General features: G+C 37.9%; 1 protein-coding gene across 12 annotated transcripts in view; it reads left to right on the top strand.

Annotated features, from left to right (window-relative positions):
• Positions 1 to 15080, top strand: part of DOCK7 (dedicator of cytokinesis 7) — a 219795-nt gene that overhangs the window by 152677 nt on the left and 52038 nt on the right. For 10 of the 12 annotated variants that reach the window (XM_054512832.2, XM_064589042.1, XM_064589043.1 and 7 more), the window contains 6 exons: positions 574 to 714; positions 805 to 918; positions 3095 to 3265; positions 7683 to 7822; positions 12100 to 12269; positions 13427 to 13581. In XM_054512832.2, coding sequence (XP_054368807.1) covers positions 574 to 714; positions 805 to 918; positions 3095 to 3265; positions 7683 to 7822; positions 12100 to 12269; positions 13427 to 13581 — 891 coding nt within the window. The other 2 variants (XM_064589048.1, XM_064589049.1) reach the window with 2 other exon arrangements.

Below are 15080 nucleotides of genomic sequence, written 5' to 3' on the forward strand. Positions count from 1 at the left end.
ACTGAGCACAGAGTTAGACATGAGCCAAAACCAAGAGTTAGACACTCAGCCGGCTGAGCCACCCAGGTGCCCACAGAAGCATTTTGTACACATAAATCACTTTGTTAATTTTTGCCTAATATCTTATAATTCATATTGAGTCATCAGTGTTTAATGTACATTCACCATATGTCACTATATTATAGATGCTGAAGAAACTGCAGTGAAGTTAATGTGTCTAGTATCTCAAAGCTTACATTGGGGTATATAGAATGTCAAAATGTTGAGTCTTGGAAAGATTTCATTTAAAACCATTTTAAAGGGTGAAATATTTTTCTGTTCACATTCATAATTCTTTTCATATTGGTAGCCAGAATAATTTTATGAAGGTGATGCAGTGATTGAGTTGTACTGTGTTTGATATTTCTTGGGAACATATAAAATATTGCAGGGAGATTCTCAAAGTATTTGAGGAGCTAGAAGTATTTCAGCCATCTGTTAAATCACATAGTGTAGTGAAAAAATCGCCTTAATATGATTAACTGTTAATTGCATTCATAAGAAATTAAACTAATGGCTTATTTATTTTTTCAGGTAAAGAGCATGGTGCATCATTTATATTTTAATGATAAGCTTGATGCACCAAGGAAAAGTCGTTTTCCAGAACGTTTCATGGATGACATTGCTGCTCTTGTCAGCACAATTGCTAGTGATATAGTTTCACGATTTCAGAAGGTAATAACTTTTTAAAAAATTAAATCTCTATCAAGCGCACATTATACAATCATACTTTTATATGTTTTTGCTTTTTATTCTGCTTTCCAGGACACAGAAATGGTTGAGAGACTCAACACAAGCCTTGCATTCTTTCTCAATGATCTGTTGTCTGTTATGGATAGAGGATTTGTCTTTAGCCTTATTAAGACGTGCTATAAACAGGTAATGCATAATTAGTAATAATTAACAAATAATTTAAACACTGTATTTGCTGTTTTTAGAGTTGTAGCTAAGAGATCTTCAAGAACACACTCATATACTGATATTTTTAAAAAGCAGCATTTTTCTTTTTAAAAGGATTTATTTTCAGGAGGGGCAGAGGGAGAGGCTCTGAGAGAGAGAATCTCTGGGGCACCTGGGTGGCTTAGTCGGTTAAGCATCTGACTCTTGATTTCGGCTCAGGTCATGATCTCAGGGTCCTGGGATCGAGCCCCGTGTCAGACTCCCTGCTGAGCTGGGAGTCTGCTTGTCTCATTTCCCCCGGCCCTCCCCCTGCTCTCTCTCCCTCTCATTCTCTCTTAAATAAATAAATCTTTAAAAAAATAAATAAAAGCAGAGTATTTTTATTAGTAAGGCAAAAGTAAATTTCATTTGTTTTATGAGGACATAGTCCTATGCCAAGCTGCTATTTATACAGCTGACTTTTCCTTTATTTTACTGGCCCAGTCAAACTCTTTGTTCCCATTCTGAAGCAGATCATCAAGTCACTAGTCTAAATGTTAAGCAGCCCTGGGGGTACCTGGGTGGCTCAGTCGGAAGAGCATGTGACTCTTGATTTCAGGTTCGTGAGTTTGAGCCGCCCATTGGGTGTAGAGATTACTAAAAAAAATAAACTTTTAAAACAATTTGGAAAAAAATAAATGTAAAGCAACCCCCACAGTGCCATGCAGGAGTACCAGTTACACTGAATGAGCAGCCAAATGAACTTTTTTGTATATTTATTGGGTGATTTTTAAAGCAGCTGCATTCAGCTGTATAGTCCTCCTAATGTAGACCTAGACATTGTAGAGTTTAGGTTCATGGACAGATGCTTACCCAAATCCCCAGTGTCAATCATTATGTTGCTTTTATTATTTTTAAAATTTATTTATTTTTTCCATTATGTTGCTTTTACTAAACTAAAGCATCCTAGAACTTTTCTACAAACAGCTGACTTTAGCTTAAAATTTTTATCAACTGATTAATGAAATGTGTCTTTTGGAAAACATTAGTTATTGGTTCTGATAGGCCATTTGGGTAATGAGCTGTATAATCATCCTAGAATTACCTTTTAAAGGAAGTTTAAAAATATGCAGCTCTTGGGGTCCTACTCAGCATTATTGAGGAGTTTGAATCATGGGGGTGGGGGGTGGGCATGTGGGGCAAAGTGCTTGTGCAGCATTTCTGAGAATTGCTGGTCCACAGGCTCATTTCTGAGAATTACTGGTTTAGAATGCTGTTTGGCAGTCTAATATTTAGAATTTTGGAGATCTATCAGCTGCCTTTATTGTATGTTCCATTGATTGATTAATTGACTGATTTACTTTAGAGAGTGTGCATATGAGTGGGGGAAGGGACATACGGAAAGGGGGGGAAAGAGAGACTCCCAAGCCGACTCTGCGCTGAGTACGAGCCCGATGTGGCGTTTGATCCCACAACCCTGAGATCATGACCTGAGCGGAAAGCAAGAGTTGGACGCTCAACCAGCTGATTCACCCAGGTGCCCCTGTATGTTTCTTTTAATAGAGAAGTTAAAACTACACATGGGCACTGACCCACTTGCAGATATTTGCAGCAGTATGTATTATTTTTACTTTACCCCAAAATTTCGTGTTCTGTTGCTCCTCAAATCTTGTTGTTATTCTTCAAGCATTGACTTCCTGTGTTTGCCAAACCCTGAGCTAGACCCTAAGGATGCCAAAGCTATTAAGTCAGTGTATATATGTCTCTTCAAAGTAGCTTATCAGGTAGCTGGGTGAATAGACAAAGAGATAATTATAAATACAGATTAATACAGCTGCTGATTATCCAAAGAATGGATCAGTTCTTTTATGAAGTTATTTTGGTGGTATACTTTTCCTTCATAAAGTGCATCTTTGAGAAATGGAAATATTAATCCTATATTTGAAATACAAAGAATATGACTTTTAGCCTAGTCAGTGGATTTGTAAATCTTAAATAGATCTTCTAGTTCCTCATTTTTTATTCTAGCAGTAACTCTGGAAAAAGTGGATACTGTTGTTTACGCCACAAAACCCAACACTGCCCACTAAATAAATACTTCACCTGTCATTCTGGTGTTGGCTTAGAGAAATGATAAATTCAATTGGTGTTCTTTTATTTATGTAATGCTTACAAGGTATCTTCAAAGCTTTATTCATTACCAAATCCAAGTGTGCTGGTGTCCTTGAGACTGGATTTTCTGCGAATTGTCTGCAGCCATGAGCACTATGTTACATTGAACCTGCCCTGCAGCCTGCTTACTCCACCTGCATCACCATCGCCTTCTGTTTCTTCTGCAACATCTCAGGTATGCAGAGTGTCTGAAAAAAATTTTTTATAGAGCTCATTTTTGTAAGAAAGCATTCTGAACACTGGAATAAATGATAAAGACTGTTGAATAATAGCTGTGTGATAGGCTCCATACTAAGTGCTTTATAAATAATTATTATTTGCTCCTTAGAGTAATGCTAGGAAGTAAGTTCTATTATTTTCATTTTACATATGAAACAGAAAAGTCATGAACTTACCCAGGGTAACAGTAATAAGTGGCAGAGCTAGACTTTGACTCAAGGCACATGTTGACTTTATTCTAGAGCCCAAGGTCTTAACTACTATGTTGTACTCCTCTTACAGATTTATGCACATCCATGTGAGTGAATTCACTTAGATAAGCCCATTTCGATGTTTTCGCAAGTTGGGTTTTCTTGAAGCAGATGCAAGGTTGTCTTGAGTTTGGGATAGAAGATGTTTATTAGGGATCAATACCTGTGAAAGGCAAAGAAGTGAAGCCTAATGTAGCAGAGAAAGAAGTCAAACTGCAGGGCAGTCCTGAGAAAGCCCTACCTACTGCCCTTGTGCCTAGAAAATCCAAAGGAAACTAGGTGGTTGTTCATAGGGTTTTATTGGGTGGCAGCAGACTTCAACAGCTAGTAGTTTCTTTTGGGGTTGGGGGGGAGCAGAGGTTCCTTTTTTTAATGTAAATTCAATTAATTAACATATAGTGTGTTATTAGTTTCAGAGGTAGAGTTCAGTGATTCATCAGTTGCATAGAACACCCAGTGCTCATTCCATCACCCAGTTACCCCATCCCCCCACCCACCTCCCCTCCTGCAACCCTCAGTTTCTTTCCTATGCTTAAGAGTCTCTTATGGTTTGTCTCCCTCTCTGATTTCATCTTGTTTTATTCTTCCCAGGTTTTTTTTTTTTTTTTTTTTTTTACTAACCAGAATCATGCTGTATGTATTGTTCTTTGGTGTGCTTGTTGGAGATGTTTTCAGCCTAGCCTCGCTCCTTTTATCCATTCTGTATTCCACAGAAATAGTGTCACTGTTTGGGTTGCTTCATTCTGCTGGTATAATTATGCCCACTTTTGTGCACAAACTTGAGCATAGGGGCTGGAATTTGAGAGGAAGAGTGCCAGTTTGAGCCCTTGGCAATCTGAGGTGAAGGCGTATTGACTTGGCATACCGTGCATGCTGACTCGGGCGGGAGGGTGGCTGGACTGGGAATTTGGGACCCACAGGCCGATGGCATCATGTATGACAGGGATGTGGCTGGTTTTGCTTTTAACTTTTGTTTTTCTGGTAAACTGTATCTCTCCTTCTATTTTAAATGAAAGCCTTGCTGGATAGAGTATTCTTGGCTATAGATTTTTTCCTTTTAGCAGCTGGAATTGATCATGCCCTTCTCTTCTGGGCTACAGAGCTTCTGCTGAAAAACCCACTGATAGCCTTGTGGGGTTTCCTTTGTATGTCACTGCTTTCCTTTCTCTTTCTTGCCACTTTTATTTTTTTATTTTTTTATTTTTTAAGAATTATTTATTTGACGGAGAGAGACAGCGAGAGAGGGATCACAAGCAGTGGGAGAGGGAGAAGCAGGCTTTCCGCGGAGCAGGGAGCCCGATGCGGGACTCGATCCCAGGACCCCGGGATCATGACCTGAGCCGAAGGCAGACGCTTAACGACTGAGCCACCCAGGCGCTGTCTCTTGCCACTTTTAAAATTCTCTCTTTATCACTACTTTTGGCCATCTTATTTACTTTGCATCTTTGTGCAGACCTCTTTGGGTTGACTTTGTTGGGGACCCTCTGTGCCTCCTGGATCTGGATTTCTCTGTCCTTTCCCAGATTCAGGAAGTTTTTTTAGCTATTATTTCTTCAGACAAATCTCCTGCCCCCTTTTCTTGCTCTTCTCCTTCTGGGATCCCTATCATGCGACTGTTAAGCTTGACAGTGTCGCTGAGTTCCCCGGGTCTATTCTCATTTTGCGTATTTTTTTTCCCCTCTCATCTGCTCAGCTTGATCACTTTCCATTACTCTGTCCTCCAGGTGGCTGATCCGTTCTTCTACTTCCTCTCATTTGCTGTTTATTCCACGTGGTCTATTTTTATTTCCATTTAGTGAGTCCAATAGCTCTAATTGGTTCTTTTTTACGTCTCCTATCTCTTGGTGGAGGGTCTCATGGAGGTTCTGCACTCTTTTCTCAAGTCCAGTGAGTATCGTTATGAACATTACTTTAAATTCTCTGTCAGACATATTACTTATCTCCATTTCGCTTAGGTTTCCTGCTCGCTCTGATTCTGTTCCACTCTTTCATTTGGGACATATTCCTCTGTCTCCTCATTCTGTCTATTGCTGTGTCTGTTTCTCTGTGTTAGGAAAGTCAGCTACGACTCTCACACTTGAAAGTAGTGGCTTTATGAAGAAAAGGTCCTGCAGCGCAATGTCTTCTTTTCACCAGAAAATGGTGCTTTGGGGGGTGTCTCCTATGTGTGTTGCTGCAGGAGCGTCCTACCATTGTGGCTGGGATGTGTTTGCCTTCAGTCCAGCCTGCGATGGCGCTCTGCCTGTTGTGGGCAGAGCCTGGTCTCTGTGGTGTTAGTGGGCCGGTCCGGGGCTGCCTTGGGCTTGAGTTGAGTCAGAGCAGGTGTTTGCCACAGGTGAAATAGCACCAGACTATAGGCACTTTCCCTGTGTTGTCCCCTGAGAAGCTTTTGTTGGTGGGTGGGGCCTGCAGTCTGACCAGGTGCCTGCCCTCAGCCACTGCTGGGGTCACAGTCAGACTGGTGTGTGGTTATCGTCCCCTCTCCCTGGAGCAGGACTCACATTGGAGTGGTGCTGGCCCTTGTCTGGGCTGCATGCGCACTGCCTGGCTTATGGCACCACTTTGATGGGATCTTGCCAAGAGCGATCGGAGGGGGTGGATCTGCTTCGCTGTGACCTCTTGTCTGTGCTGGGCTGCAGAGAGTCTGTTCTGCCAGTTTTCGGGCTGCTTTCTGTGTTATTTATGCTGATGTGGGTGCTCTCTAGGCGGCCATGCGGCAAGAGGTGAGCCCAGGGACGTCCTAGTCTGCCATCTTCCCAGCAGCCTCTGAACAGCTAGTAGTTTCTGTCAGGACAGAAAGGGGTTACATAGCAATTATTTTGTTTCCTATCATACAGATGGAGATAAAGGGATTTTCTGGTTTTAGTATCAGAGAAGCCTGGTTCTTCCCTCTAGTGAAACATTCTTTCCGCTCTGTAATTTCTGAGGCAGACAAGCTGCTTTCTTAAGCTTTCTTAATCTCTTAATGTTTAAAGTTATCTTAACTTTTTGTGATGTTATTTTTGAGTTATTTAATTCCTGGATGTAATTCCCTAGCCTACATCAATCTCAGATGCATGATAAAAAAAAAGTTTTTAAACTTTACCTTGATGAGAAAACATGAGAGAGCACCCATAACTTTTCATTTTACCTTTACAAAAAATCTTATGGATTGGCATATTTTCACGTACTCTTTTACCTGGCTAGCATACGCTTCTTCCTATAACAGATAAGGCTGTGTCTTTTGCTTTCTTCACACATCCTCTGCCAAAGATGTGGCTATCCAGTGGAGAGCAAATTAATCATAATATAGTTCCTAAAACCTTTAATGAAACACATTTGTTTACATCTATCTCCCTCTGAACATCTCATTCAGCCAAGAAATTAATAGAATTCTTTCCATTCTCTTGCTCCCCTTGTTTTTTATCTAACTACATTAATTTCATTCTAATAGATGATAGAGACCTCACTCTTTCTGGGGGGAGGGTGCAAGAATAATCTTACATACTTATTAGGAAGATGATTTCTCTGTAGAGAAATCTGAAATCTGTTCTAAAAAACCTCACATGGATGGTCTTGAATATGAATTAGAGGGGGATGAGATTGTAGACACTCTTGAACTATATCTTGGGGAAATGCTATTTTGCAGTATTAAAAAAACTATGAGTGAATCACAAAATGATAGTAATTTTCTAGAGGTAGTATTTTCTCTGAAAAACAATTTTACTGGTATTTGGACTTTCTCTGGAAACCAGTAGCTTTGACTATAAATATGTCTTTTGTACCCAGCAGTAAATGTGTAATATATCATTTGGGTTTAGTTGCTTTTTTTCTTCTTTAGGGTATGATATTGAAACATTAAGTGGCTAAAAGAATAAAGAAAAAAAAAAGATGGAAAAGTTTCAATCTGAGAAAAAGGAAATAGAAAATAATTAAAAGTGTTATTTCATCACAGTTTCCTATACCAAAAGTAAGAGCAGTTACTTTCTCCAATGTGAATAACAGTAATGTAAAATAAACTACCCTAGGTGAAGTGCATCTTACTTTGAGATAATGCTCATACTGCATTTGTTGCAGTGTTCTGTCTGTAGGATGTTTTGTTGCACAGCTATTGTAGTTTTGTTCTATCTCACTCCCAAACAGAGTTCTGGATTTTCCACAAACGTACAAGACCAGAAGATTGCAAATATGTTTGAATTATCTGTGCCTTTCCGCCAACAGCATTATTTGGCAGGACTTGTGTTAACAGAGCTGGCTGTCATTTTAGACCCTGATGCTGAAGGGTGAGTAGACTGATTTTGCCTTGGGAATAGCAAGTTGATTTTGGATAATGGGACAGAAGTATCGCACTTATATTCCTAAGAATCAAAAGAGTACTCTTTACTACTCTTCATACTTCTGTATGAAGAATACTTCTGTATTCACTAAGTTCCATACCCATGTTATCTGCATTTCACTGATTTTAAGAAAGCCATTTTTTCATACTTCATCATCTCTGAACTTGAGGTTTGTTTTGAAATCAGTGGTGTATCATGGTTTATTTGATAGCGTTTGTTTTTCCTTCATTGTTACAAAAAATATTTGTGAATATAAGTAGGTAGACTCCTAGATTTGTTGATACACAGTAGGCACATTTCAGTTGAGGAAAATGGACTAGTTTTCTATTCCTTGTAAGGAAAATTTATTGTTTGCCATTATACTGTGTAGCATTTTATTTCAAAATATGCCCTATAAACAAATATTCTTAGGTTTTAAGAACATCCGAAGTTGTATACACTTGTACAGGATTTTTAGAAATTGATATAGTAAGGAAAGGGCATATTCTCTGATGATTTGAATTTATAGAAATAGCTTTAGTGTTGTGGTCTAGCATCCCTAGAGAGTACTTCTATATTAATAATTGTTTTAAAAAATCTGTGTAATCATAATTCCTTTAGGTAATGGTCACTTTTAAAAAAATCCTCATAATAGGATCTTTAGGAGTTTTTTAAAGTTTTTATTTAAATTCCAGTTAGTTAACATGCAGTATAATGTTAGTCTCAGGTGTACAATATAGTGATGCAGCACTTCATACAATACCCGGTGCTCATCACTGCAAGTGCACTCCTTAACCCCCATCACCTATTTCACCCATCCCCCTGCCCCCCTCCCCTCTGGTCACCAGCAGTTTGTTCTCCATAGTTAAGAGTCTGGGTTTTTTTGCTTATCTCTTTTTTTCTTTGTTTTGTTTCATAAATTCCACATAAGTCATAGGGTATTTGTCTTTTTCTGACTGACTTGTTTTGCTTAGCTTTATACCCTCTGGATCCATCCATGCTATTGCAAATGGCAAGATTTCGTTCTTTTTTATTGCTAATATTCCTGTGTGTGTGTGTGTGTGTGTGTGTGTACAGCATCTTCTTTATTCATCTGTTGATGGACACTTGGGTTGCTTTCATATTTTGGCTATTATAAATAATGCTACAATAAACATAAGGGTGCATATAACTTTTTGAATTAGTGTTTTTGTATTTTTGGGTAAAATCCAGACTTTTAAGATTTATTTATTAGAGAGAAAGTGCACATGTGTGCGCAGGAGGTGGGGGCAGAGGGAGAGGGCGGGAAAGAGGAAAAGAATCCCAAGCAGACTGTGCTCAGCATAGAGCCCAACGTGGGGCTCGATCTCATGGCTCCAAGACCATGACCTGAGCCAAAATCAAGAGTAGGATGCTTAACTGACCGAGCCACCCAGGTGCCCCTAAAATCTAGACTTTTAATAATGGTCCTCAAAGCCCTGTTTAGCTGGCTCTTAGGTACTTTTGCCACTGTCTTCCCTCTCCACATATTAAAATCTAGCCATCCCAGTCTTTTTTTTCTGCTTCTTTAATATGCCAAATTCATTCCTACCTTATGTATGGTATTTGCACTTGGGTTTTTTTTTCTCTGCCTAACAGTGCTCATGTTACCCTAAGACTGTCATGTACCTTTTTGCTCCTTGTGATTCTTCAGGTCTCCACTCAAATAGCATCTTCTCAGCGAGGCTTTCACTGGCCACCCAGTCAAAATGATAACCACGCTGCCCTGCCACAATCATTCTTAAACATATACTTTTTCTTTTATTTTCCACAAAGCATTTCTCTGAAATTTGCTGCTTAATTTCTGTCTCCTCCCATTAAAACGTGATTTCACGAGAGCACACACTTTTATCTTTTTTGTTTGCTGTTGTACTTCCAATGCCTTAGAATTGTGTCTGGCACAAGGTGGATGAATACACATTCATAAATAGATGTTAATTCGGTAATATATGAGTAATTGACTTTGGGAGACTCACATCTCATCTCTAAATTTTATATTCTTTAGTGATATACAGATAAAATACAACATACATTGTCTTAGATAGGTACTTGAGAGGAATGCTTTTCTTTTTACTTCATCTGCTTGCTAATAATAATTCCTTGAGTGGCAATAATATGTTTTAATATTGATCAAAGATTTGCTCTTCAGAAACTTTGATTATAGTTAGAAAATTAAGACTATGAAACAATATGATTAAATGCTAATTTTGTAGCACATAATTCTATAGAAAATTAGTACCTCTACTGCATTTGTGACACTGAATTATTATTTTTGTGTCTGTGTTTCTCTCTTACAATAGCAAACTCTTTAAGAACAGGGACAGTGTCTTATCCCTAATACTTAAAATAGGATATTGCACGTCCTGAATAAACATATATTTAATAACATGTGATTGAGTAATGTAGACCTGTGAAAAGGCTTATAAAGATGATTGGGTAGGGCTTATTGGTAGGTTAATGTCGGGCTGGTAGCTACACAGCTGAGGAATACACACCCGGGTTTGGGAGTCATCATTGGTAATGCAAAAATTCAGAAGGGAGAACATAAAAACCAAATGACCAGAATCTGAGACTTGGGTGAAATGAGAGAGAGAATATGAGGAAAGGGTGGGAGCTATTTGGAGAAAAAATTGAGAATAGATAAGATGACAGCGTCGAGTAGAGAACTGGAGAATAAAATCTGAGATATGTCAGTTAGATGTGGTTCTTGATAGTGTTTAAAAATACACTTTCTGAATAAAAATCTCGAAGGAAGAAGAAAGAATCTCCAGCTAGATTGCATATATAGCAATGTAAAGTGGCAGATAAGATGAAGGGCTCTGGTTTCCAATCCCAGCTTTGAAATTGGCTATGTGATCTTAAAAAAAATAAGAGCTAGTATTTACTGAGGAAGGCAGTATACAAGGCAGTGTGCTAATAAGTATGTTACATAAATTATGCAACTTAATTCTCACAGCCACCTTATGAGGTAGGTAATTACCCTCTTACTGTGGGTAGGGAAACCGAGAAGGTAAGTAACTCTAAGAAATTATTTAGTTATTAAATAATGAAGCTAGTACAGTGCCACGTTGTAAGCATTCAAAAACTGTTAGTTCCAAAGAAAGGGAGTAGATACTAGGAAGTAAGTGGAAACAGTTGCTATGGACTATACATTTAGGAAGTTTATTACTGGAGAAATTATGGTAATAGTTTATTACTCGGAGAGAGTATATAATGTAGAAGAGACTAGTTTCAAGTGAACATGTATTTTCAATATAGGAAAGGCTTATTTGAAAGAAAAGGGAAAATTTTAGTGAGGGGGGCATTGAAGCTGTTGAAGACGCGTGGGGTTCATTAAACATAATGGAGAAATTACTTTTTGAGAGAAGTACAACTTTTTCTGAGACAAAAGGAATGAGAGAGAGATAAATGTGGGGATGTGTTAAAGATCTGGCTAGAGCAAATTCAGAATGGCTTTTCTTTCCTAAAAATCAGAAGTCGGAGGTAAGATCTTTTTCTGAGGTGGATGGTGAGAGGCTGAAGGGGCGAATGAGGTGTGGAATTGCTGCCAGGTGTAGCCCTAAGGGCCTGTCGACATTGGCCAAGTGTTTAATTAGAATAGTTGGCAGAGTCAAAGCACCTTCAATCCGAGAAGAGGCAAAAAAAGAAAAGTGATTAGTGTTTTAGCCCAGCTGAAACTCAGGGGATTGAGCCTACAGAAGGTGTATGGCCCAAACAAGGTAGATGAGCAAGGAAGTTGAGTTTAAATCCGAGAAGTCAAAGACAACCCCCCCAGCCTATGGACTGCATAATCCATCAAGTAGAGGATTTTTCTTTTAGAAAAAGGACATAAAAATTATTTTTGGCAAATGTGAGAAGATCTAATATGAAATAAAATTTGAAGCTACTTAAGATTTTTTTTTTTTGCTTTAAAATATAACCACAACTGGTCTTAAGTTATTTAATACGAATATGTACTAATAAGGAGTTGATATAAAAATAATTGAGATTTACTTCTAGGTGAATTTGTTTAGCATTTCTTTTTCCCCTCCATCTTTACTTTATACAGAGAGACATTTGTTAATTTCATAATGAGAAGCGTTTCATAGGAATACATGCAAATATGTGGCAAAGTTTAAGTTAAACAAAATTGATTCAGTACTGTGACTTACTGTTTGCTTTAAAGATATTAACTAATCTCTGTGACCTTAGTGCTGCTGCTGCTTCTTCATCTTCTTTTTAAATAGACTGTTTGGATTGCACAAGAAAGTCATCAATATGGTACACAATTTACTATCCAGTCACGACTCAGACCCACGGTACTCTGACCCCCAGACAAAGGCGAGGGTGGCCATGTTGTATCTACCTCTGATTGGCATTATCATGGAAACTGTTCCTCAGCTCTATGACTTTACAGGTACTTCGTATATTTAAAACATCTTAAAGGAAATCTCAGTGTTGCAAAGTATTAGAAATATTTCGAGGCTAAAGATCTTATTTTAGGAAAAGAAGTACAAGGAAATGTACACTGGCATAAATAAACTGTAAATATTTAACCATATTACTGAATGACTTTTGACTACATCAGAGAATTCACTGCAAGCTTTCCTCAAGTAGTTCTTACGATGAATTTTAAAATAATGATTTATAGCACTTCTGTACCTGCCTATTAGAAAATAGGGTTTTTGGTATGAGACTGTACTGTTCATCCGAAAAAAATGTATATAAGAAAACACGGCAGATGTCTCCCACCTTCAGTCTCATTTATATTCATAAATATATAATTGAAATTAATATTCACCTGAATAACAAAAATTAGGTTTATTGTTAACACTGGGCTAATAAGTTGAAGTTATGTTGCTTTTTAAAAACTAGAACTCACAAAGTTTTATTGCTCTTGCTTTCCATACATAGAATTTCTTGAATTCCTGCATTTGTCCTAAAGAAAACCCTGTAGTTTACATTTAAGAAAACAAAAACGGGGCGCCTGGGTGGCTCAGTCGTTAAGCATCTGCCTTTGGCTCAGGTCATGATCCCGGGGTCCTGGGATCGAGCCCCGCATCGGGCTCCCTGCTCTGCGGGAAACCTGCTTCTCCCTCTCCCATTCCCCCTGCTTATGTTCCCTCTCTTGCTGTGTCTCTCTCTGTCAAATAAATAAACAAAATCTTTAAAAAAAACCCAAAACATTTACTGAGTACCTATTACATATTAAGAACCTGAACAGAGCTGGTGATACAAAGATAACTAACTCTGTGTCTTTAAGGGACTGGTAGTTGAGTAGTTCAACCAGTATTTTGATCGCCAAAGTGGGCTTCCTAATCTGAAGGTAGAAATGTTTATATTATTATATCTTCTTTGACTAGCAACTTCTCTACAAAACTACAAATTGTTACTGTAGGAATGAGTTAATGTTTAAAATACTGTTTAAAATAAGAAAATCTAATGGTAAATATTACATCTTAACAGGTTTTTCTTTTAAAGAGTAATGGAGAGTAGGAAATTGCATGCTCAATAACTGTTAATTAACCTAAATGGAATTTTGGTTATTTATTTTGGGATTATTTGTTTTTCCAGAAACTCACAATCAACGAGGAAGACCAATTTGTATAGCCCCTGATGACTATGAAAGTGAGAGCGGAAGCATGATAAGCCAGACCGTTGCCATGGCAATTGCAGGAACATCAGTTCCTCAGCTAACAAGGCCTGGCAGCTTCCTCCTTACATCATCGGTAAGAAAACCCTCCTGCAGAAGTTTTTTCTAGAAAGACAGATATTTACAAGGATGTACCCTTAAATAACAGATTGTTGTATTAGCTGATGCAAGAGTACTCTTGAGTTTCATTTACTTTGTGGAAATATTAAGGTTCTGAGAATATTGCTTATCTTGTACTGAGTTGTTTTAAAAATTATTAATACCTCAAGGTTTATGGTTGCTCTGTATTCCACCATTCAGAATTTTGGAAGTTACCTTATTGTATATGGCCTATTTTCTTTATTTTCAAAATACATTTTGTTCTTCAACCCTAAGAAATATTTTCAGTTGTTTAGCAATTGAGAATATTTTTTTTTAATCTCTGAAGATTTATACTGTTTCATGTTTAATAAAATTGATAGGTACTCTGCCCCTGTAATTTTTGCCCCCTTAAAGAGGGAAGGATATGGGAGCAGAGAGGAAACAAACTGCCAGTAGGGCAAGATCAAGTTCTAAAAGACTTTCTTTCAGAAAAATGCAATAGTACTTATGGAAGCTGTCCTGACAACTTCAAGTTTTATTGAGATAGTTTACATATCAAAACATTCACCCATTTTAAGTGTACAGTGTCATGGTTTTTAATGTATTTACAGAGCTGTATGGCCACCACCCCAGTCTAAGTTTAGAATATTTCCATCATCCCAAGAAGAATGCTTAGGCCTATTAAGAGCCACTCCCTATTTCCCCCCAGCCCTAGGCAGCAACTCACCTACTTTCACTGTGTATCTGTATAGATTTGCCTATTCTGGACATTTCATATAAATGGAGTTATACACTGTGATCTTTTGTGTCTGGCTTCTTTGACTACACGTAAAGTTTTTGAGTTTCAGCCATGTTGTAATGTGCATCAGCACGTCTTTTTTTTTTTTTTCTTAATTGCCAAGTAATACTCTTGCCAGATTTTTATCCGTTTGTCAGGCTATGAACCTTTGGATCCTTTCCAGTTTGGGGGCTGTTAAGAATAATGCTGCTATCAACATTTGTGTGCACATATGTTTTTATTTCTCTTAAGTAGATATCTAAAAGTGGATTTGCTGGGTCATATGGTATCTCTGTGTGTAACATTTTCAGACACTTCTAAATTCTTTTAAAAGTGGCTTCCCCATTTTACATTCAGCAATAAATGAAAATTCCTGTTTCTCAAATCCTCTCAATTCCTCACCAACACTTGTTACTATCTCTTTTTTTATTGTAACCACCTTGGTATAGAGTAGTATCTCATTGTGGTTTTGATTTGCATTTCCCTAATGTCTACTAATGTTGAGCATCTATTCATTTGTTTACTGACACATCTTTTTTGTGTGTCTTATTTAGAGAGAAGTTCATCCATCTTCCTTGCCATTTTAGTATTGTGTTACTCATTTTCTTGTTACCAGGTTGAAAGAGTTCTTCATATATTCTGAGTACAAATCCCGTATTAGATAGGTGATTTGCAAGTATCTTCTCCCATTCTGTGTATTATCTTTTTGCTCTCTT

This window comes from Mirounga angustirostris, unplaced genomic scaffold (genome assembly GCF_029215605.1).
Source record: "Mirounga angustirostris isolate CCGP_5_RB_7025 unplaced genomic scaffold, mMirAng1.0.hap1 SCAF_4, whole genome shotgun sequence".
NCBI lineage: Eukaryota > Metazoa > Chordata > Mammalia > Carnivora > Phocidae > Mirounga > Mirounga angustirostris.